At 47.2% G+C, this 25031-nt stretch overlaps 2 protein-coding genes across 2 annotated transcripts in view; both read right to left on the reverse strand.

The window, feature by feature from the left end:
* Positions 1–1201: 1201 nt before the first annotated feature.
* LGALS3 (galectin 3) overlaps positions 1202–25031 on the reverse strand; it is a 32311-nt gene continuing 8481 nt past the window's right edge. Inside the window, exons 2-6 of the mRNA XM_075329873.1 lie at positions 11282–11302; positions 4103–4555; positions 3841–3923; positions 2400–2565; positions 1202–1498 (exon numbers count right to left, since the gene is read on the reverse strand). Of these exons, the coding sequence (XP_075185988.1) occupies positions 1343–1498; positions 2400–2565; positions 3841–3923; positions 4103–4555; positions 11282–11299 (876 nt within the window). The 5' untranslated portion in view covers positions 11300–11302 and the 3' untranslated portion in view covers positions 1202–1342. The remainder of the gene's footprint in view (positions 1499–2399; positions 2566–3840; positions 3924–4102; positions 4556–11281; positions 11303–25031) is intronic.
* LOC142257722 (synaptosomal-associated protein 23-like) overlaps positions 22644–25031 on the reverse strand; it is a 285299-nt gene continuing 282911 nt past the window's right edge. Inside the window, exon 10 of the transcript XR_012727647.1 lies at positions 22644–22693. The gene's annotated coding sequence lies outside the window, so the exon portion shown is untranslated. The remainder of the gene's footprint in view (positions 22694–25031) is intronic.

The following is a 25031-nucleotide window of genomic DNA, read 5'->3' on the forward strand; positions in this document are numbered from 1 at the left end:
CACACTGAGGCACTAGAGGGGCCAGCTGAAATGCCGCTTACCGCCCGCTTAAGAGCGGGTGTGTGGTCGCCAAAAGCCCCCTAGTCCAGGTCTCCCAGAGCCTTGCGTCCTTCCTCCAGCCAGACTGCATGTAATGGCTGCCGGCGTCCTGGGAGAGGAGGGGGGGCGGGCCCTGGGCGTTCCTGGCTAAGAGCGGGAAGCCTGCTTCCCTCTGTGCCTAGTGAGAGGGCTGGAGCATGTAAATCAGGCTCCAGCCCTCGTCGCTGCTGCGAAACAGCGTCTCTCCCCTACCCTGAGTGACAGGGTGGGGGCGGGAACGAAGCGGAGCTAGGCCGCAAAAGCCGGGGACTGGATTTATAAACGCCGCCGCCGTAAAAGCGCGGTCGGCGTGTCCCCGGCGCACTACAAGTCACAGCAGCGCCGCCGGTCCAGTGGGGGTCGGCGCTGCGTTCCCACAACACAAAGTCCCCCAGTAAACTGTAGGAACACTAACTCCAACGTTACGGTCCCCGGCGCACTACAACACCCAGCCAGCCCGGAGTGTGTCTGTGCCTGCCGGGGACACAGAGTACCTGTATGATGCAGGGCCATGTCCCTGATTGTACTCCTGCTCCATATCCATCAGGTTCAACTGGGTCTGTGGATGGAGCCCGGCGTCAGAGCTTAGAGGCCGGCAGGATCCCACTTCCACAGAGCCCTACAAGGGGATGTGGAAGGAAAACAGCATGTGGGGCTCCAGCCCCTGTACCAGCAATAGGTACCTCAACCTTACAACACCATCCACGGGTGAGAAGGGAGCATGCTGGGGGCCCTATATGGGCCCTCTTTTCTTCCATCCGAAATAGTCAGCAGCTACTGCTGACTAAAATCTGTGGAGCTATGCGTGGATGTCTGACCTCCTTCGCACAAAGCTTGAAAACTGGAGAACCCGTGATACCACGGGGGGGTATAGCCAGAAGGGGAGGGGCCTTGCACTTTTTAGTGTAGTGCTTTGTGTGGCCTCCGGAGGGCAGTAGCTATACCCCAATCGTCTGGGTCTCCCAATAGAGCGCTGAAGAAACACCTGTTTCATCTTGCACCAGCTCCTTTATCTCAGAGCGCTTTTTTTTTTTTTTCTTTACAATATCAGATGTAGCCAGCAGGTGGAAGCAAAGTGATGCATGAAGTTGTGTAACAGCAGAAAAAAAAAACAGAACTGGGATGATTGTGGACAGATTTTATTTTATAGCTCAAGCTTCACAAAAGACACAATCTTGTATAGCAGCAGAGCTCCATGTGCACAGGATCAGTTTGCCAAGGACTATGAAAAATTTGACTACACTTGTAAGGAAATCTATACATGTTACACCATAGTAACGGAAGCGTCGTTGATTATGACGTGACCGTTAATGCGTATACACTTGATCCCGGCAGGGTTTTTCAATCTGTGTGGGTACTTGCACAGGTTTTCATTGTTCACTGCCACTTTATAGCAATCAGGCTCAAAAATGATTTGAAGCTGAGAAGACAAAAAACAGGTTTATTAGGCTTTTTTTATCTGTAACACAGTCAGAGACATCAAAGATATGGTACAGCAGCTATAAATCCAGAACTCGAGTAAGAAACACTAAGAAACAGTGCCGCTTTAGTATTCTGCCATCTTCATAGGACTTCAATGGGCAGCAGCTGTAACCTGATGCCTCACTGAGCTAATCAGAGTCTGAAGATGGATTTAGCAGTACTCCGGAATAAACCGCCAAAGCAAGAGGACAGCCGACTGAAAAAAATTGTTTTTTTAACACCAGGGCTTGATGCCAGCTGTCAAATCACAGCTGGTATCAACCCCATGTATTACCCAGTTTGCCACTGCACCAGGGCAACAGGAAGATCAGAGTACAGCACCAGAATTGGCACATCTAATAGATCGGGCAGCTGCGGGCTGCCATCTTTAGGCTGGGAAGGGCCAAATAACCATGACCCTTCTCACCCTAATAATATCAGCCCCTAGTTGTCTGTCCCTTGCCTGGTTTTGGATGGGGGAAAAAAAAAAAACAAAACAAACAAACACCCCAGCATGGGATCCCCTCTATTTTACAAAACCAGCCAAGGTACAGCAGACAGCTGAAAGTTGCAGCCTGCAGCTGCACTTGTGCTGGTTATGAAAACTATGGTCCCTGCTGCCAGTAGGGAGGAGATCTTATTGGAGGATTTTACCATGCCTTATACAGAAAGCTCCCCCTAGTGGTGGCTGCAGGCAGCCTAAAGATTATTATTTTAGGTTCCTTATGGCTCGTGCATGTAGAGCTACCATTTATTCGGAATTAAATCACACTTTTTTTTAGCTTGTTATAAAATAAGACAAAACGTTTAGTAAACACTGCATTGGGCAGAAAAGTGGGGTTTATTTTTATTTTGTTTACCTTGAATGCTTGTTGCATCTGAAACGGAAACTTTGGACATTGTCGTTCCTCCTGTCCCCAATTACCACGAATCATTGAATTGCGCACAATTACATTAGGTCTTTCATCAAAACGTGGATTGAGGTGGAAAGCAATGTCAGGTCCTTCTACAAAGTCAATGGAAAACCTAAAAGAATAAAATTAGTTTCAGAATTTTCTGTCAAACCAAGATATCTGGTTAAAAAATAAAATTGCAGCATGTACAAGGTTTCTGTTTTTTTATCAATATGTTGAATGAGATTCACCAATTCAAGCTTTAAACCCCTTCACCCCCAGCGATTTTCCGCTTTTGTTTTTCCTCCCCTTCTTCCAAGAGCCATAACTTTTTTATTTTTCCATTAATATAGCCATATGAGTGGCTTGTTTTTTGCGGAACGAGTTGTAATTTTCAACAACCCCATTCATTCTGCCCCATATTGTACTGGAAAATGGAGTTAAAATAAAAAAGTGCAATTGCAAGATTGTTTAACACACTATGAAGAAAAAGACATGGATCGCATATCCCAAAAAATACAATGATCTAAAGCCGCTAGGCAAAAAATTAAATAGAACATGAGGCTCTTTTGTTACTATTCTGATCAGATTGTATTAAGCCCACTGCCACGTCACGGCAAACCTCTTGAGTGGGTTTGCCTTGCAGCATGGGTGCTGTGAGGCGCCAGGTCGCCTGCCCTGCTGGCGCTTTGTCGCTGCAGCACTGGTTGGTGCACAGTGCCGCACTAAAAGTTTTAGGATAGGGACCCACTCAAGAGGTTTGCCATGAAGTGGCAGTGGGCTTAATACAATCTGATCAGAATGGTAACAAAAGAACCTCATGTTCTTTTTAATTAATTTTTTGCCTAGTGGCTTTAGATCATTGAATTTTTGTGGGATGTGCGATCCATGTTTTTTTCTTCCTAGCAGGTTATGCAAGATTGAACCCATCTGAACCCATGCTGCCATAGCAATCCATTTGTGCCCTGTGGTCATGTCATGATGCTGCCGATGACAGGCGGGGGGGGGGGGGGGGACAGCGTGATCCCCACTGGAGCGCTTTAGATCGCGCTGTCAGAGTTTGATAGTATAATCTAAAGGCTTAGCAGGCGCAGGTGGATCTCTGATCCACCCACGCCTGTTAGCTGCACGTCTGCTGATCAGATTTAGCAAATATGTGCGGGAGCTAACACTCTGTACGGGGGGGGGCTATGTGACTTACATAACTTAAGTTGGTGCAGGGATTGCAGGTGCCCCCGAGCCAGGCTCTGAAGCTGATGGGAGAGTGTGGCAAACACACCTTGTAGAAAAAAAAAAAAAAAGTGTCTCATGAGCTTCCAAGTTCCAGCACTACATTTTGGAGTCTAGAGGCCATTACGACTATTAGGAGTTGATGTATGATGGGTGTAGATGTTATGCAGCATTCTACCTTTTACCAGTTGGTACGCCCTGAATATTCAACATCATTCCTGCTGTACATCCTGAGGGTAACGGTAATTCACATGGCACTTTCTAAAAAGAAAAAAAAAAAAAAAAAAAAAAAAAAGAATTAAATACATACCATCTGCCATCATAGCCTAAAAACAAACATTTTGCCAAGGTTCCACCAGCTCTTGTGCCAGATGAAAGATGAGTGGTGAAATAAACAGCTCTTGTTAAAGCCTTTTAGATTTTCATTCTTACAGACTTACCTTTGGACCAGGAGGTACTATAGGTCCTGCTCTAGCCCCTGCTGCGCTGGGTTCTCCTGGCCCTGGATAACCCGGGTACTGTTGGCCAGCTGCAGGAAATCCAGGGTACTGCTGACCTCCAGGTGGGAATCCGGGATACTGCTGGCCTTGTGGTGCTCCAGGAAACCCTGGTCCTTGTGGTGCTCCAGGGAACCCTGGATATTGCTGCCCTGGCCCTTGTGGTGCTCCAGGGAACCCTGGATATTGCTGCCCTTGCCCTTGTGGTGCTCCAGGGAACCCTGGATATTGCTGCCCTTGTGCAGGAAATCCTGGGTACTGCTGACCTGGTCCGGGAAATCCTGGGTACTGCTGACCAGGCTGTCCAGGTTGTCCAGGATTCTGTGCTCCCCAGGGATTATTCAAGCTCTGCCCATGTGATTGCTGGGCGTCTGGACCACCTAAAGCATCATCGAGCTAAAACAAAAAAACGTCAGTATAAAGACAAGATATTGGTATATTTGCAGTATATATACTGGTCACTGACCAATGCATACTATGTTGGGTTTTCTTCGGCGCTCCATTGGGAGACCCAGACGATTGGGTGTATAGCTACTGCCTCCGGAGGCCACACAAAGCATTACACTAAAAAGTGTAAGGCCCCTCCCCTTCTGGCTATACACCCCCCGTGGGATCACGGGCTGCTCAGTTTTCAAGCTTTGTGCGAAGGAGGTCAGACATCCACGCATAGCTCCACTGTTTAGTCAGCAGTAGCTGCTGACTATATCGGATGGAAGAAAAGAGGGCCCATACTAGGGCCCCCAGCATGCTCCCTTCTCACCCCACTTTTGTCGGTGGTGTTTGTTAAGGTTGAGGTACCCATTGCGGGTACGGAGGCTGGAGCCCACATGCTGTTTTCCTTCCCCATCCCCCTGAAGGGCTCTGGTGAAGTGGGATCTTACCGGCCTCCAGGCTCTGAGGCCGGGCTCCATCCACAGACCCGGAGAACCTGCTGGATACGGAGCTGGGTACCGTCAGGGACAAGGCCCTGCAACATTCAGGTACTCTGTGTCCCCGTGCAGACAGGCACAGACACACTCCAGCGTTGCTGGGTGTGCTAGTGCGCCGGGGACAGTAGCGCTGCGCGCTTGGGCTATACTCACTGCAGCTTAGCTGCAGTGAGTTTATTTGTGGGGAACTACCGCGCCGGCCGCCCCTAGAGGCTGCGGCGCGGCTGTGACTTGTGGTGCGCCGGGGACTTCGCGCTGACCGTGCTTTTACGACGGCAGCGCTTATAAATCTAGTCCCCGGCTTTTGCGGCCTAGTTCCGTTTCGTTCCCGCCCCCAACCCTGTCAGTCAGGGAAGGGGCGAGACGCTGTATAATGATCAGCGCCGAAGGGCTGGAGTCGTATTTACATACTCCAGCCCTCTCACTGGGCACAGTGGGACGCCAGTTTCCCGCTCTTTGTCTGCAGCACGCCCACGGCCCGCCCCTCTTCACAGGACGCCGGCAGCCATTCCTGCATGCAGTCTGAGCTGGAGAACGGACATAGCCCTGGGAGACCCAGACAGGGGATTCTGGCGACCACACACCCGCTTTTAAGCGGGCGGTAAGCAGCACCTAGGTGCTGACCCCACTAGTGCCACAGTGTTGTTTAGTGTACTTTTGTCTGTACCTATATATATATTGCACTGTACGGTCGCTTCTTGGCTTTATACCCTATATTGCTCTGAGGAGACGACAGCATGTCATCCGCAAAAAGCAAGGGTGCCAAGGCACAGGCTTTATATGCTGCTTGTACCGCATGTGGGGCTGATCTACCGGCAGGTTCATCTGACCCCCATTGTGTGCAATGTTCGGTCCCTGTGCCACTTCGTCAGCCGGAGTCTATGCTAGTAGTGGCCCAGGCAGAGATGCCTGCGAATCCTGCCCCGGTGACGGGGACAGAGTTTGCAGTTTTTGCAGATAAAATGTCTGTGACTATGACAAAAATTCTAGAATCTTTGCAGTCCAGGCCGGTCGCTCAGACCATGGGCACTGTTGATTCACTGTTCCCCGGTCCCCCTCAGTTGGAACTAATCCGTGCTCCAAGGGGGTCCCACGCATCACAGGCTGAAGGCTCGGACTCGGACGACAGTCCCAGGCAGCCTAAGCGAGCTCGCTGGGAGAGACCCTCGGCGTCATCACGCTGGTCAGGGTCTCAGCGAGAGGATTCTCTGTATGATGAGACAGAACTAGGTGATCAGGAGTCTAATCCTGAGACCGCTCTCAATCTGGATACTCCTGATGGTGACGCCATGGTGAATGACCTTATAGCGGCCATCAATAGACTGTTGGATATTTCTCCCCCAGCCCCTCCAGCGGAGGAGGCAGCTGCACAGCAAGAGAAATTCCATTTCAGATATCCCGAGCGTAAATTGAGTACTTTTCTAGACCACTCTGACTTCAGAGAAGCAGTCCAGAAACATCATGCTTATCCAGATAAGCGTTTTTCCAAGCGTCTTAAGGATACACGTTATCCTTTTCCCCCTGACGTGGTCAAACGCTGGACCCAGTGTCCAAAGGTGGACCCCCCAATCTCCAGGCTTGCGGCTAGATCCATAGTTGCAGTGGAAGATGGGGCTTCACTTAAAGATGCCACTGACAGGCAGATGGACCTTTGGTTGAAATCTGTCTATGAAGCTATTGGCGCGTCGTTTGCTCCAGCATTCGCAGCCGTGTGGGCACTCCAAGCTATTTCAGCTGGTCTGGCGCAGGTGGACTCTGTCATACGTCCATCAGTGCCGCAGGTGGCGTCCTTAACCTCGCAAATGTCTGCGTTTGCGACTTACGCTATCAATGCTGTCCTGGACTCTACGAGCCGTACATCTATGGCGTCTGCCAACTCTGTCGTTTTACGCAGAGCCTTGTGGTTGAAAGAATGGAAAGCAGATTCTGCGTCCAAAAAATGCTTAACCAGTTTGCCATTATCTGGAGACAGACTGTTTGGTGAGCAATTGGCTGAAATCATTAAACAGTCCAAGGGTAAGGACTCTTCCTTACCCCAGCCCAGATCAAGCAAACCCCAACAGAGGAGGGGACAGTCGAGGTTTCGGTCCTTTCGAGGCTCGGGCAGGGCCCAATTCTCCTCGTCCAAAAGGACTCAGAAAGAGCAGAGGAGTTCAGATTCCTGGCGGGCTCACTCACGCCCAAAGAAAGCAGCCGGAGGAACCGCTTCCAAGGCGGCTGCCTCATGACTTTCAGCCTCCTCTCTCCGCATCCTCGGTCGGTGGCAGGCTCTCCCGCTTTGGCGACATTTGGCTGTCACAGGTCAAGGACCGGTGGGTGAGAGACGTTTTGTCTCACGGGTACAGGATAGAGTTCAGTTCTCGTCCTCCGCCTCGATTCTTCAGAACTTCCCCACCTCCCGACCGAGCCGATGCTCTTCTGCAGGCGGTGTGCTCCCTAAGGGCAGAAGGAGTGGTGATCCCTGTTCCTCCTCAGGAACAAGGTCAAGGTTTTTACTCCAATCTGTTTGTGGTACCAAAAAAGGACGGCTCTTTCCGTCCTGTTCTGGACCTAAAACTGCTCAACAAGCACGTGAAAATCAGGCGGTTCCGGATGGAATCCCTCCGCTCCGTCATTTCCTCGATGTCTCAAGGAGATTTTCTAGCATCAATAGACATCAAAGATGCTTATCTCCACGTGCCGATTGCTCCAGAGCACCAGCGTTTTCTACGCTTCGTGATAGGGGACGACCATCTTCAGTTCGTAGCCCTGCCATTTGGTCTGGCGACAGCCCCACGGGTTTTCACCAAGGTCATGGCAGCAGTGGTAGCAGTCTTGCACGCTCAGGGACACTCGGTGATCCCTTACTTGGACGATCTACTTGTCAAGGCACCCTCTCAAGGAGCATGCCAACACAGCCTGAACGTTGCGCTGGAGACTCTCCAGACCTTCGGGTGGATCATCAACTTTTCAAAGTCAAACCTGTCACCGACCCAATCACTAACATATCTTGGCATGGAGTTTCATACTCTCTCAGCGGTAGTGAAGCTTCCGCTGGACAAGCAGCGGTCACTACAGACAGGGGTGCAGTCTCTCCTTCAAGGCCAGTCGCACCCCTTAAGATGCCTCATGCACTTCCTAGGGAAGATGGTGGCAGCAATGGAGGCAGTTCCGTTTGCGCAGTTTCATCTGCGCCCACTTCAATGGGACATTCTCCGCCAATGGGACAGGAAGTCGACGTCCTTGGACAGGAAAGTCTCCCTTTCCCAGACGGCCAAGGACTCCCTTCAGTGGTGGCTTCTTCCCACCTCATTATCACAAGGAAGGTCCTTCCTACCCCCATCCTGGGCGGTGGTCACGACAGACGCGAGCCTGTCAGGGTGGGGAGCAGTTTTTCTCCACCACAGGGCTCAAGGCACGTGGACTCAGCAGGAGTCCACCCTTCAGATCAATGTTCTGGAAATCAGGGCAGTGTATCTTGCCCTACAAGCCTTCCAGCACTGGCTGGAAGGGAAGCAGATCCGAATTCAGTCGGACAACTCCACAGCGGTGGCATACATCAACCACCAAGGTGGGACACGCAGTCGACAAGCCTTCCAGGAAGTCCGGCGGATTCTGATGTGGGTGGAAGCCACGGCCTCCACCATATCCGCAGTTCACATCCCCGGCGTAGAAAACTGGGAAGCAGACTTCCTCAGTCGCCAGGGCATGGACGCAGGGGAATGGTCCCTTCACCCGGACGTGTTTCAGGAAATCTGCCGCCGCTGGGGAGTGCCGGACGTCGACCTAATGGCGTCTCGGCACAACAACAAGGTCCCGACCTTCATGGCGAGGTCTCGCGATCAAAGAGCTCTGGCGGCAGACGCCTTGGTGCAAGATTGGTCACAGTTCCAGCTTCCCTATGTGTTTCCCCCTCTGGCACTCTTGCCCAGAGTGCTACGCAAGATCAGGTCCGATTGCCGCCGCGTCTTACTCGTCGCCCCAGACTGGCCGAGGAGATCGTGGTACCCGGATCTGTGGCATCTCACGGTCGGCCAACCGTGGGCGCTACCAGACCGGCCAGACTTACTGTCACAAGGGCCGTTTTTCCATCTGAATTCTGCGGCCCTGAACCTGACTGTGTGGCCATTGAGTCCTGGATCCTAGCGTCTTCAGGATTATCTCAAGGTGTCGTGGCCACCATGAGACAGGCTAGGAAGCCCACGTCTGCTAAGATCTATCACAGAACGTGGAAGATTTTCTTATCCTGGTGCTCTGCACAGGGAGTGTCCCCCTGGCCATTTGCATTGCCTACTTTTCTTTCCTTCCTGCAATCTGGTTTGGAAAAAGGCTTAGCGCTCGGCTCCCTTAAAGGACAAGTCTCAGCGCTATCAGTATTTTTTCAGAAGCGTCTAGCACGACTTCCTCAGGTACGCACGTTCCTGCAGGGGGTTTGTCACATCGTCCCTCCGTACAAACGGCCGTTAGATCCATGGGATCTGAACAGGGTACTGGTTGCTCTCCAGAAGCCGCCCTTCGAGCCTCTGAAGGAGGTGTCACTTTCTCGACTCTCACAGAAAGTGGCCTTTCTGGTAGCGGTCACGTCTCTTCGGAGAGTGTCTGAGCTAGCAGCGCTGTCATCCAAAGCTCCCTTCCTGGTGTTTCACCAGGACAAGGTAGTGCTGCGCCCGATTCAGGAATTTCTCCCTAAGGTGGTATCCTCTTTTCATCTCAATCAGGATATCTCCTTACCTTCCTTTTGTCCTCATCCAGTTCATCGGTATGAGAAGGATTTGCATTTGTTAGATCTGGTGAGAGCACTCAGAATCTACATCTCCCGCACGGCGCCCCTGCGCCGCTCGGATGCACTCTTTGTCCTTGTCGCTGGTAAGCGCAAAGGGTCGCAGGCTTCCAAATCCACCCTGGCTCGATGGATCAAGGAACCAATTCTTGAAGCCTACCGTTCTGCTGGGCTTCCGGTTCCATCAGGGCTGAAGGCCCATTCTACCAGAGCCGTGGGTGCGTCCTGGGCATTGCGTCACCAGGCTACGGCGCAACAGGTGTGCCAGGCGGCTACCTGGTCGAGCCTGCACACTTTCACCAAACATTATCAGGTGCATACCTACGCTTCGGCGGACGCCAGCCTAGGTAGAAGAGTCCTGCAGGCGGCAGTTGCCTCCTCGTAGGGGAGGGCTGTGTTGCAGCTCTAACTTGAGGTATTATTTTACCCACCCAGGGACTGCTTTTGGACGTCCCAATCGTCTGGGTCTCCCAATGGAGCGCCGAAGAAGAAGGGAATTTTGTTACTTACCGTAAATTCCTTTTCTTCTAGCTCCAATTGGGAGACCCAGCACCCGCCCTGTTTCCTTCGGGATTTTTGGTTTTTTCGGGTACACATGTTGTTCATGTTGAACGGTTTCAGTTCTCCGATGTTACTTCGGATTGAATTTGTTTAAACCAGTTATTGGCTTTCCTCCTTCTTGCTTTAGCACTAAAACTGAGCAGCCCGTGATCCCACGGGGGGTGTATAGCCAGAAGGGGAGGGGCCTTACACTTTTTAGTGTAATGCTTTGTGTGGCCTCCGGAGGCAGTAGCTATACACCCAATCGTCTGGGTCTCCCAATTGGAGCTAGAAGAAAAGGAATTTACGGTAAGTAACAAAATTCCCTTCTTTTTGGGGGGGAGGGGGGTAACCCACCGTGTTTCAGTAAAGGGGGTGGGTTGCATGCATGAAACGAAACCCTAAGGGTATGTGCGCACGTTGCTTTTTACCTGCTTTTTACCTGCTTTTTTGCTGCTTTTTCTTCTGCGCTGCAGTGCAAAACCCAAATGGCAAAAACAATTGACATGTTGCTTCTTTGAAAAGCTGAGTTTTTGACCAAAGTTCTGCCACAAAAAGGCAGCATTTTGAACAATATAGTGTGAACAAGAAACCCAAATTCCCATAGACTTTGCTTGAATAGAAGAACGCATCCATTTTGGCATTAAACAGCGCAGAAGAAAAAGCAGCAAAAAAGCAGGTAAAAAGCAACGTGCGCACATACCCTAACTATTGCCCTGACTTTTACAAATGTTTCAATAGCAGAAATACAAGTTCATTGGAACTTTGAGATCTTAAAAAAAAAAAAAATATAATAATAATATGGCATTGTCCATAAATCCCTACAATAGCGGTAATTCCAACCCAAAAGCCATCCAAACACCACTTCAGCAAGAAGAACGTGTTCACACTTACCGAAAAGCCGTCAGACATTTTCTGAAATGGAAAAAGATAATATAAAAATGAATGTCTCATAACTGTCTAAAAATCAGGTAATGACAAGTTTACAGCTCAGCCCCTCAATATAAGTACATTAGAAGAAATGTATTCATACATTTTCAGGAGAAATAAGAGGGGAACAGTATATTTCAGAGTTCTAAGGAAGAAAAGAAAAAAAAAAAAGCGTTCTAGAAATACTACTTTGTAGGGAATATAAACAATCACCAAGTTGATCTTTTTCTAAATTTGACAATATCAGGCTATGTGCGCACAGTGCGTTTTTCGGGTGCGTTTTTGGCCTCAAAACTGCAGGACTTTGCTTCCCCAGCAAAGTCTATGAGTTTTCATTTTTGCTGTCCGCACACATCTGTTTTTTTTACCTGCGTTTTTGAGTTAAAAAAAAAAAAAATGGACATGTCAGTTCTTTCCTGCGTTTTTCTGCGTTTTCCCCCCATGCAATGCATTTGAAAAACGCAGCAAAACGCAGAGATCAAAAACGCACCAAATCGCGGCAAAAACTCATGCTTTTTTTTATGCGTTTTTTTCGACGCAGGTGCCTTTTTGTGCGTTTTTAGCGGCCAAAAACGCAGCGTCAAAAAGACGCACTGTGCAAACCTAGCTTAAACTACATACATAACTAAATGTATCTCTTAGGCCTCTTTCACACCGGCATTTTTGTGCCAAAACAGGAGTTAGGGTACTTTCACACTTGCGTTGTTTTCCTTCCGTTACAATCCGCCCTTTTGGAAAACAGCGGAATCCGTTAACGGATTCCACTGTTTCCCATAGATTTGTATGGGTGATGGATTGTGCCAAAAGGACCTGCGTTGCTTCCGCTGGGCGACGCTCCGTTGCTTCCGCCCAGCGGGAGGAACGCAGCATGTAACGTTGTTTTGAGCAGCGGAATCCTCAGGATTTCACTGCGCATGCTCTTTTTTTTTTTTTTTTTTTTTAAATCACAAACTTTATTTTGTCTCGCAGTGGCCGAACGTTCAGCTGAGCGCTCGCCCGCCGGCATGCCCGGCCGCCGGCAAGTGACAGCGCTCAGCTAAGCTCTCGCCCGCCGGCATGCTCGGCCGCCGGCAAGTGGCAGCGCTCAGCTGAGCGACCGGCCGCCGGCAAGTGAGAGCGCTCAGCTGAGGGCTCGCCCGCCGCCATGCTCGGCCGCCGGCAAGTGACAGCACTCAGCTGAGCGACCGGCCGCCGGCTATTGAGAGCGATCAGCTGATCGTTCACAATAGTCTGCTGCCGGTAAAACTGGTAAAGAAGAAAAAAAAAGCTTTCCGTTGTTTTGTACGATCCGTAGCATCCGTAACACAACGCAATGCTACGGAAGCCATCCAACGCAAGTGTGAAACTATCCTTAGACTTAGAAAAGAACTAACTGAAAGATTGACACCTGTTCTGTGTTTTGGAAACATTTCTGGTTTCTACTGATGTGTGAATGAGGCCTAAGGCTATGTCCACACTTTGCGTCGTCCTACTTGCAGTTCAAAACGCACCCTCTGGCAGTAATTGATTTTGCCAAAGTTGCTTTTGACCACAAATTAGCACTAAAAACGCATGGGTATTTACCGCGTTTTAGCCGCTTTTTGCATGTTTTTCCATTACGTTTTGGAAGATGTCTTTATGTTCAAAACGCACCGCAAAGTTTAAACCGTCAAAACAAAGAAAAAGAAAAAAAAAAAGTACACATAATTATGGTTTGAAAGAATATAGTTAAATTTTTCTCATAATTATAGCGGTTTTATACGCTTTAGCGGTAAAATAGCATTAAATTTATATTTTTCAATATTTTAAATTGTCGGACTATGTGCGTGTGTGTGAAGGGACATATTATTCCATTAATTTAATGTCAGAAAAGCTTGCGTTTTGGTATTCCAAAACGCATCATTTCTGCAAGTAAAACACAGGAATTTTGATGTTATTTCTTTTAGCTACTTCTCATTGACTTCAATGTTAGCTAAACGCAGCCCAAATGGCAAAAACAATTGACATGCTGCTTCTTTGAACGCATGGTTTTTGCCACAAATTATGCAAATTAAACGCAGCGTTTAGAAACGCTAAGTGCGGACAAGAATTCCCCATTTTCCATAGGCCATTATGGAAAATCAAAACGCATGCCTTTTGGCAAGAAAAGATGCAGTTCAAAACGGACCTAAAAAGCACCTGAAACGCAGGTGGAAACGCAAAGTGCGGACATGGCCTTAGACCAGATGGCTTTGGTGTCCTTACTTTGAAATCCATGTCAGAATGGCTCTATAATGCCTTTGGCCCCTTTCACACATCCATGTCTCCAGTACAGGTGATGTCTGTTTTCACACATACAGGAGACCCGGGCACACGTAGACCCATTAAAATCAATGGGTCTGTGCTCACGTGCATGTTTTCACATGGACCGTATGTCCGTGTGGAGCATACGTGTGGCCATGTGTTCCACACAGACATGTGTTTTTCTTGGCACAACGGGTGTCACACACACAGTGCACGGATGTGATCTGTGCGACGTCAGTATGACACGTACCAGAGAAAAACACTTTTCTGTGAAAAAATGAATTTCTACTCCCCTTCTCCAGTCCTGCTGTCTCTGCTGCTGCTGTCACTTGCTTATGACCCCCGCTCATTATGCTCATCGCATATTCACTGCACCGAGGATCAGGAGCAGCAGCAGAGGGGATACAGCAGCCCCACGGACAGCAGCGCCAGGGACAGGTGAGCAGAAAGTTCCTGTTCTCTGTGTTATCACAGATAGCACACGGAGACCACTCATGTGGCTAAATCACGGCACATGGAGGGCCATATGGACCTTTTACACGTCCGTGCAAAATGTGCATGTGTGGCGCCCCTGAGGCTTCAGTGGCCACAGGGTACTGCATCTCACTTAAGGTGCAGTACTCATCCCTGGTAAGAAGAGGTTAATCGCTTGTGTTTCTCACATTCACAAACCACACACAGGTGCTTTCCCACTGGGGGGGGCATCACGAGGCATGGGACTTCCCCGGTCACTAGGACAACCACCTGGGGGGGCGGGCACCACTTGGGAAAAAGGGAAGGAGCATCTTCACACTTGGGCAGTCAACCCCGGGCACAGCTTGGGGTGAGTGACACAGTTGGGACCTCGGTCCAATCTTGTTTTACCTCACACTTCTGGGAGCGCCATAGCACCCGCAACGTGGAGCGGGTAGCTCAGCCCAGGTTCTCTACAGCATTGGATTCCAGGGTCTGCGGAGAGTGCAGGAAACACCCGCAGCCCGTTCCACACACTGGGATTGGAGGGACCCCGACCAGAAAGGACTCACAGTGGGAACACAGGCGGTGACCTCGAATTGCTCAGGATCGACTGGGGCCCAGCACGGCGGAGACTGGTACTCCGGATGTGGCAACTGAACGGTGAGTAAAGAAAACCTTGAAACCGCAGAGACTTCGTCCACCTGTCCTTACTGGCGCCGTCGCCCTGCGTTTCGGCGCCAACGGCCACTACTTCCCTCATCGTCCTCCCCGGGGCCCACTCGGCCTGTGGGGAGCAGAAACATCTTAACTGCTACAACCCACAGAGGACAGCGACAGCAGTGGCTGTTAACCCCTTCACGACCTTGGACGGATCTATCCGTCCAGGATCGTGTCCCGTTAAGCCCCGCCCCCTGCCGCGGGCAGGCGGCGTGGATCTGCACACATATCAGCTGTTTTCAACAGCTGACATGTGTGCCTGCTAGCCGCGGGTGGAATCGCTTCCACCCGCGGCCATTAACCCCTTAAATCTTGCTGCCAAAGTCTGGCAGCAAGATTTAAATGCGCGCAGCCATGTTTGTTACTTACCGCCGCCCCCACCGGAAGTCACGTGTGTTATCACGTGACTATCGGTGGTTGCCATTGTAGCACAGGGTCATGTGATGACGCCTGCTGCTATGATGTTTCACTTTCGTTTTCCCTCGGCCGAGAGCAGAGGGAAAACCAAAGTGACTGAATCTGCTGTTTACAGCTGTATTGCTGTGATCAGCAGATAGCGATCAGCGATCGGATTGCTGATTGCTATAGCCCCCTAGGGGGACTAGTAAAATAAAAAAAAAAGTAAAAAAAGTTTTAAAAAATAAAAAAAACAACAAAAAACCTAAAAGTTCAAATCACCCCCCTTTCCCCCCATTGAAAATAAAGGGTTAAAAAATAAATAAATATACACATATTTGGTATCGCCGCGTTCAGAAATGCCCGATCTATCAAAATATAAAATCAATTAATCTGATTGGTAAACGGCATAGTGGCAAAAAAATTCCAAACGCCAAAATTACGTTTTTTGGTCGCCGCAAGTTTTACGCAAAATGCAATAACAGGCGATCAAAACGTAGCATCTGCGCAAAAATGGTACCATTATAAACGTCAGCTCGAAACGCAAAAAATAAGCCATCACTGAGCCATAGATCCCAAAAAATAACGCTACGTGTTTCGGAAAATGGCGCAAAACGTGCGTCACTTTTATTGGACAAACTTGTGAATTTTTTTTAACCCCTTACATACAAGTAAACCTATACATGTTTGGTGTCTACAAACTCGCACCGGCCTGAGGCATCACATAGATACATCAGTTTTATCATATAGTGAACACGGTGAATAAAATATCCCAAAAACTATTGTATGATCCCACTTTTTTTGCAATTTTTCCGCACTTGGAATTTTTTTGCCGTTTTCCAGTACACTATATGGTAAAACTTATGATTTCATTTAAAAGTACAACTCGTCCCGCAAAAAACAAGCCCTCATATGGCAAGATTGACGGAATAATAAAAAAGTTACGGCTCTTGGAAGAAAAGGAGCAAAAAAACAAAAACGGAAAGTGCCCGGGGGCTGAAGGGGTTAATCCCTGGCCGCATACCGTAGGTGGCGTCACGAGACAAACTATCCCCATCATTCTCTCTTTTATTGTACGCCTCGGGGCCACCCGTGACATTCCCAGACCCAAAATCAGCACCGGCCTGGCGATGAGTATATTTAACACCATGTCCTGTGGTGGCTACACGTTTTTCACGGACGTGTGAAAGAGGTCTTAACAGCAGTAGCTCCGAAAGCTCCTGTCAATTACCGATAGCAGCATTTAGGGATATTGCACAGCGACTCCCATCAGCCCTCCCGTGATACAATTGAAGGATGCTGATGGGTTGCCATCCATCTGCCCCCACCCACAGCTTTCAGTACATTAGGCTATACCGTAAAACGTGCCCCTCAAAACTACACAAAAAATCCCATATACAGCTATGTCAAATGAAAAGTTGGAGCAAAGAAAAAAAAAAAACCTACAAGTTTCAAAGTATACAAATCATTCTGAAGTTAATTTTAAAAGTAAGTACACCTGCCTATTGCCAGTGTCCAACGTTGGTCATATAAACCTCATTGATCACTTTAGTTAGAGACACACCTTTAACCATCCATTCTTTAGGAAGGAGAAGCAAAGGGTGATCATATGTTCTCTGTTAATAAAGCTGAATGGCAGGAATATGGCCGCACTGAGATGAAGAGGCTTGGGCGTGGATTTGTAGATTCAGCCATGAACCCATTCACCGACCGACAAACCTAACCATAGAATGCATTCTATAGTGCACAATCCTGAATACGTCCACTCTATATTTCAACAGGAACATGTCTACTGCCGCATTTGCTTTAAAAGATGCTACTACTTGGATTGTATTCTTGACTCAACATCTACCACGCCAAATTTCGAATAGCATTGTGTCACATCATTCTGACCGAAATGCATCTGTGCACAAGGTCTCATAATGACCATACTGATGTCCGAACACCCCCTCCCCTCATCTGCATCATCCATGTAAGCTTAGCCTAGTCTATTTCAATGGGAAGGAGGGGGGGGGGGGACCCACACCTAAGGGTAAGTTCACATGTCCAGTAATTATCCGCTAGAACAAATCCAGCAGCAATAATACATTGGTTAAAAAAAAAAAAGTCTGCAAACAACTTTCTTGTCCATTTTGGGAAGAAAAAAAAAATTTGAATTTTGAAGGATCCATTTATTTATCATTGGAGTCTATAGGAAACGGTTCTGTTGATTGCTATTTAGCCATCAGTTTTTTTTCTTGAATTTGAAAAAGATCCTTTTACTGGATTAGTTTCAAATGACAGATAAGTAGCGATCAGTTTACAGATCAGTTTTTTTTTTCTTGAGATTCTATGGAAAACAGATCCATTCTAACCAATGATTACTGGACATGTGAACTCAGCCCAATTTCGGAACTGATCATATTGAATCTGAATGTCCCCAAACTATACCCCCTTACTGTAGCGCCCCATGGGGCAGGGGGTTAGCCTACTCGTAGCCGGGCCCTTGAGGGTCAGGTCTGGAGATGTCACAGGTGGCCTTGCCCGGTTCCGTTGCCCAGAGGCATACAGAAATGGAGGGGAAAGTTGGGTGGTTGAGGTGGTTTGTCGTGACTCCACCTGTGGTACGCAGGCATGTATTTAGCCGCCGCTGCAGGGATCCTTCGTGGGCTCTGGTCAATACCAGGCGAATCGGAAAGCCACCACCGGTGAGAGATGGAGATAAAGAGATTACACAGGTGGATAATCAGGAGTGTGGATTTGTCACCGATTACCTACTGCTGTAACTGTTCACTTTCAAGGCATATTCGGTAGCACGTCACCCCGGTATAAAAAGTGGATGTGCTGCTGATAAGATCATACTGATATGAGGACAGAATGATCATATTAGCCATCATTATGTCCCCATCATTGTCCATTGCCTCGTCTGGTAAATAATCGCTGATTGCTTTGTGTCTAGTTGATCAACATTGGTTAATGGTGCGTTGACAAACCAAACATTGGAACATCTAAACTCACCATAATTCGTGGGCTTCTTATAGCAAAACCTGTTTTATCTCTCACAAACAAATACTCTTAAGGTACCTTCACACATAGCAGGATCATGACGCACAGATTCTGTGACGCAACAACGATCTCGCTACGTTTGACGCATAGCAGCAACGAGGCCCCTGCTGTGAGATCGATGGTTGTGTCAGAATGGCCTGGACCATTTTTTGATTGTTGAGGTCCTGCTGGGCAGGATGCATCGGTGTGTTTGATGCCTTACCAACAACCTTGTTGACGACTCAGAGCTCAGAAACGTATAGCCACGTAGGCGTGCAACGACCACAGAGATCGTTATACAGGTCGTTGTATCGTTGCTGCGTCGTTGGGAAGATCTAACTGTTTTACATCTCACCAGCGACCACGTAGCGACTTACCAGAGATCCTTATCAGGTCGTATCGTTTTTGGGATCGCTGGAAAGTCGTTAAATGTGATGGGGGCTTTAGAACCTATTGTCTCCACGCACCATTTTATATGTGAAAGAAAAAAAAAAAAAAAGGCCTCTTCTCATGGTGAATGCCACCTTTTTACTTTTATTTTTTTTGGAATTTGCACCTACGACCTTGTTTGAGCACCACCCTTGACCCCAGAATATCTGCTTAGTGGCGCTCGATACACATTGTGTGTGCCTATAGTGCTGGATTTTTCCTATTTTATGACACAAGTTTAATAGGCAATTGCATAACTGCATACCTCATCACATACAAGACAAATTTCACCCTGTGGTGCTTTCTGTACAATATGTTATATTTTAGGTCAAAATAGGATATTTCTTAGTTTTACGTTGTTTTTCTTGTGGGGGTGGGGACTGCAACATCACCATCCCTGCACTGTCCTGCCCCCCCCCCCCCTCCTCTGGTGGGAATGCTGGCTCACTCACCCTCCCTGCTGCTCATCAGAGGCTGCTCTGTCCCTAGTCCCTGCCACCGGCGTGCCGCACAGAGCACCTGGTAGCACACTTAGGGAGTGTTCGCATGCACTTATTCTTAAAGTGCCAGTGCGCCGTAACCTGGATGTGCCTCTCAGCCTATGGCTGAGAGGCACTTGGTATTTAAGGCACTCTCCCCTTCTGGGAGGTGCCTGGGCAACGTGGTCTAATCCTAGAGACACATTGCTAGTTGTTCAGGTCCTTTACCTATATGCTGCTGCGTTACCTATACCTGTGTTTCGTAGTACCGGCCACTTCTACTGTATCATTTCATATCAGATGAGGCTGCAGTACCGGCCACTTATACTGCACTGTTCACTTTCAGCCAAGCCTGCTGTACCGGCCGCTGCATTGTTACATACCAGCCGAGCTTGCTGTACCAGCTACCTGCTATTGCTTCATCATTCCATATCGGCTGCCTGCTGCTGTACCCATCTACCCAAACTGTGCCTGCCATGTCCACTGCTGCATCTGTGCCTGTCGCATCAGCTGTCCCGGCTGCACATGAGTCATTACAGACTGATATGAGGTTATGTGAAAACGCTGCAGAAATCTTCTGCATGAAATCTGCACCTTCTGGCAGAAAAAATGCACCAAAAACATGTGTTTTTTCCCTGCGTTTTTTTTGTTTTTTTTTATTAAGTCAATGGCTAGAAGGCCTAACAGAAAAAAAAAAAAAAAAACGCCCAAAAAATTGACATGCTGCAGATTTTTTTTCTGCACCAAAACCTGCAAGGGGTATTAAAAAAAAAAAAAAAAAAAAAAAGCAATGCATGCACATCACTTCAGGAATCTCAGACTTTGCTGGCTTCAGGATAGGCCTGCAGAATTTGGTGCAGATGTCTCAAAAAAATGCATGAACAACAAAATGTACCGTATCCACATAACCTGTGTCCATACCCCTGGGGACAGCTGTTGTAGCACCGAGTCTCCATGAGTGGCACCTGGTTGCTACTGACAGTCTAGTCAACCAACCATCTTTAGGCACTGGTGAATATCGGTGTGTGCCTAAGTCATACCCTTTCGCTATATCCAGTGTGCTGCGGCCCAGTGGATGGATACACACACACACACACACACACACACACTATATATATAAATATATATAATAAAATTCTGAAACACAACAAGTACAAGTGAACAGCCCGATAGAGTATAACGGGTACATGTGCAATCCGTGACAAGTGGACGTCTACCTTAGGCCCAATAGTCACTAAATCCTTTTCTTCACAATAGCATAATATATGTGTATATTCTATAAACTAAACTAGAAGCATAAAATGGAGTATTGTACTTTAAATAATGACACTGATACTTCGACATCATGACTCATTCTGGTATAAAGAGAACTCGGCCTGAGGGGGAGGCGAGGACCTGAATGGAGGCAGTTCTCCATGTTACACCCATGGTCACAGCGGCAGGAGCTGGATCTGTCTTGTTCTTGGTAAACAGTATTTCTGTAGATCCCCCATCTTTAATAATTGTTACCGTTTCCAAATCATGCAAATAATCATGAAGGAGATTATCTACATTTTCTTTTTCCATCTTCTAAATAGGGAATAATGGTGACCATAAGACATTTCCTTACACCTATGCAGACGACCTAAATTTTTAATCTGATATACATTGTCATTTTGCCACAGCAGAGGCAGAATTGTAGAGTTACAAGACCTATAGGCCCCGTCTCCATAGTAACAGACCACAAACAACCCCTGTAGTCTGATCCTACTCATGGGTTACTCATGTTTATCTGTCCCCCATTTCTCAGTAGTTTACAGAATTTGGCAGAGATTACCACAGGACCACATAGAGCTTGTGGTCTGTAACCATGGAGACACAGGGCTGCATTCAGGCTGTAGGCCCTAACCTCAATCATTTTAAGCCGGATTTGGCAGTAAAGGACGACATAGCCATTGAGTATAACGTTAGAAGACTTTTGCAGTTAACAGTAAATGCTAATATGGCAGACATATCACAGCCAGTCTGCGTCGTAACAATTCATGAAACCAAGATTGTGATCAGAAGTCTCCATGCCAGAGAAAGATGAGCAGTAACAGATGATGGACACACAGCCGAGTCTCACCCCTGTGTGAATGTCACTACATGGCCAGAGGGTTTTACGATGAATCTGACAGATCACCTGTCACACCTCAACTTAGGCCTAAATTTGCAAGTGGAAAAATCTAAGCAACATATGGCAGCTGCATGCAATGGCACTGGACACACGTGATATTTTCCAGCCATAGATATAAAGCCACATTGATGAAGGTCATGTTTTTAAGGGGTTTTACAATCATTACTTTACATGACATCTCTGGAAGCAGAGGTGGGCTTCACCAATGATGGCTATGAGGGCCTAGGTAACTACACATGGACACGTGTCATGGCCCACGTCAAAGCTGTGTACACAAGGTTTGTCTATCAATGAGCGGCTATACAGACTTGGTCAAGTCAGGAACAATGCTTCTCAGGAAGTGAAGCTCCATACATAAAGCATATGATCCTTTAAAACCTTAATATACCCCCATAAGTATTGAGACATATATAGACATAATTGAAACAGAGAACTAGTTGCACTAAAATAAGCAGCAAGGCTGTGTGCACACACTGCGTTTGTATTGCGTTACTAGAGATTATATATATATATATATATAGCAATTGTCATAAAACTGAGAACAAATCTTTATACCAGGAAAGTCAATGAGAAACCTGAAGTGTAGTGCACATGTTGGGGTTTTTTTCCCCATGCATACTTGATGCAAAAAATGATCTACAGCAGGGCAATTCTTTCAGCATTTTTTTCACCATTGAAAGAAAAAAAAAAAATACGCAAGTTAAAAAAAAAAAAAAAGAATTTTTTTGCACTGCAGTTTTCCTGCCAAGAGATGCAGACATTTCTGAAACCAAATACTCAAAGTGTGTACATGACCTAATACGGTAAAACTAATCAAAAGAACAAAAATGGATAACTTATAAGGGAATGTTTAAGGAGAAAATGACCGAGTCTGTTTTTTGAGATATAGATATATACACACATATATATTTTCTCTCTATCGAAGTGGGTTTTTATTGTTTTTCTTATGATCACAAGGTCTTATACTGGAATTAGATGTCCTGTTCTGTACCTAAATCGTTTTAGCAGTCTCATCATCATCACAGACAGTATTACAAAGCATGGTAACACTTCCATTTACAGTAGATGTTAGGCTATGTGCGCACGCTGCGTTTTTTTGACGCTGCGTTTTTGGCCACTAAAAACGCACAAAAACGCACCTACGTCGAATAAACGCATCAAAAAACGCATGCATTTTTACCGCGATTTGGTGCGTTTTGCTGCGTTTTTGATCTCTGCGTTTTGCTGCGTTTTTCCAATGCATTGCATGGGCGGAAAACGCAGAAAAACGCAGGAAAGAACTGACATGTCCATTTTTTTTTCAAGCTCAAAAACGCAGCTTAAAAAAACAGTTGTGTGTGGACAGCAAAAATGAAAACTCAGACTTTGCTGGGGAAGCAAAGTCATGCAGTTTTGAGGCCAAAACGCACCCGAAAAACGCGCAAAAACGCCGCGAAAAACGCACTGTGCGCACATAGCCTTTCAGGATCCACTATTCATAATAGATGGTCACAGCTCACCTCCTCCTCCTCCTCCTCGCTTCACAATTCCCTTTGCTATGATTAGAGTGTGCCCGGATTATACTTCCATACACACAAATAGGGTCTGGGATCAGTCTATTGTTTATTAATGTCCATGTAAAGAACAGGCAGTACAAGTTGACTTTTTAAGGGGTTATGATTAATAGGACCTGACCTTGGAGTCAGTGGGGTTTAGCCAGTTGCAGTTTGTTATTGTCTGCAGCAGCATTTCCACTGACAGCAATGCAGCCAGAGAGTTCAGCAGTTCTTGCAGTCCACTGTTTCCCAACTCCAGTCCTCAAGAGCCACCAACCATGCATGTTTTCAGGATTTCCTGAGTAATACACAGGTAATAATGTAGTCACATGCACAAGTGATGATTCCAATACCTGCGTAATGGTAAGAAAATCCTGAAGAAAAAAAAAAAAAAATGCACTGTGGGTGGCTCTTTAGGACTACAGTTGGGGGAACACCGTTGCAGTTGACTTTGGCAGAGCTGAGAGTTCAGTTATTGGCTGCAGGGCCATCATTGTGACGTCAGCGCAGCAGACAATACCAGACACCAGAAGATTCAACGCTGACCCAGGGGAGGGTGAATAAAGTACAGTTTGTTTTTTTAAACAAACTATACCTATACAGCTAGGGTTATCCAAAGCCAGAAAACCTTTTGCATGGCCACGATCAGGGTTCACAGCATTTTGGAAGCAGCGTGTTATCGCTGCATCCAAAACGTTGCGATGTACAGTACAAGCACAGTGGATGGGATTTTTTTTTTCATCGTTTAGAAATCCCATGCCTACTGTCCTAGTTTTTCCCGCGACGTAAACTGACTTGCGGTGTGGCTTCCCGACATGCAGTATGTCATTGCGCGATGCCATGAGTGTTCGCGGGGATAACAGAGAGAGACTACAGCGGCTCAAACCCTGATCGTGGGCACGGGCAGCTGCGGTCTCCTGCAGACAGCACTCACAGCCCTGCAGGAGAGGACATGTCCGGATTGTGGGCACATAGCCTAATAGCGAGTATGAAAGTTGCAAGTCTACACACACACACACACACACACACACACACACACACACACACACACACACACACACACACACACACACACACACACACACACACACACACACACACAGTAATTTAGCATAAAAACCCACATATGAAGAATAGGTAATTTTTTTGATGACACATTCCCTTTAAAGTAATAGGAAACCAAGAATAAAAGGTGATCATTTTAATTATTTTAGCCTTACAAGTGCAACAGAACAAGTGTTGGCATGTCAATTTTAATCACTCATGTTAAGGCTGAGTGCACATGTCCAGTAATCATCCGATAGAATGTATCCAGCAGGAATCCATTGGCAAGTGTTCTGCAAACAACCTAAAATACAACTTTTTTGTCCGTTTCAAGAAAGTTTTTGCAGGATCCGTTTTTATTTATTTATTTTTTTTTAAATATGGGAGTGTGACGCCCTGGACTAGTCAGATCGTCCCAGGTAGTCACACACGCAACACCACACCCCCTCCCGATTAGGTGACATCAGTCAAACTAAAAACCTTGTCACCACCCTCCAGGTTTGATGTCCACACCAGGGGGCGGAGCCAGGCAGTTGGCTCCGCCCATCGAGTTCACAGGCCTGGAGGCGGGAAAACACAATAGTGATGGGCAGTCCGGCTCTTTTTGATGAGTCGGCTCGGCTTACCAAAAAGAATCGGCTCTTTCGGCTCAAAAAACGGCTCTTTTTTTAAAAAAAAACCCTCTGCTACACCTTGTGACGATACAGAACCTCCCCTGTACATTGGGAACCTCATTCTACACCCTTGTATGTATCTAGTGAAGCAGTAAAAACAGTTTTTAGCATTATTGTTTCCGTTTCCTCAGATTGTCAGCTCTTCTGGACAGGGCCCTCGCTCCTCTTTTATGTGGTGTTTTTTGTACATGTCCTTTCTACATTAGTCAGTGCTCTGATATGTGTCGCTCCTACAAAAGATTATAATTCCTGAAAATAAAGGCGAGTTGCAATTACTGTGCTGCCTGTCACTATATGTGCAACACATATACATACTGTACATACTGAACACAAAGGACATACATACACATTGTACACACATACTGTACGCACACCAAAATATGGAAGCATAGGATACTGAATAGCAAAATCAGTTTATTTCAACACAACCTGGAACAGAAATGTTTAAATGCTAACATAGCATGGGTCCAACCTCTGCTGGTGGTGCATAGCACTACAAATCCCAGAAAGTGGAACACAATATGGCAATGCAACACCAGTTAC

The sequence above is a fragment of the Anomaloglossus baeobatrachus genome, chromosome 12, assembly GCF_048569485.1.
Source record: "Anomaloglossus baeobatrachus isolate aAnoBae1 chromosome 12, aAnoBae1.hap1, whole genome shotgun sequence".
NCBI lineage: Eukaryota > Metazoa > Chordata > Amphibia > Anura > Aromobatidae > Anomaloglossus > Anomaloglossus baeobatrachus.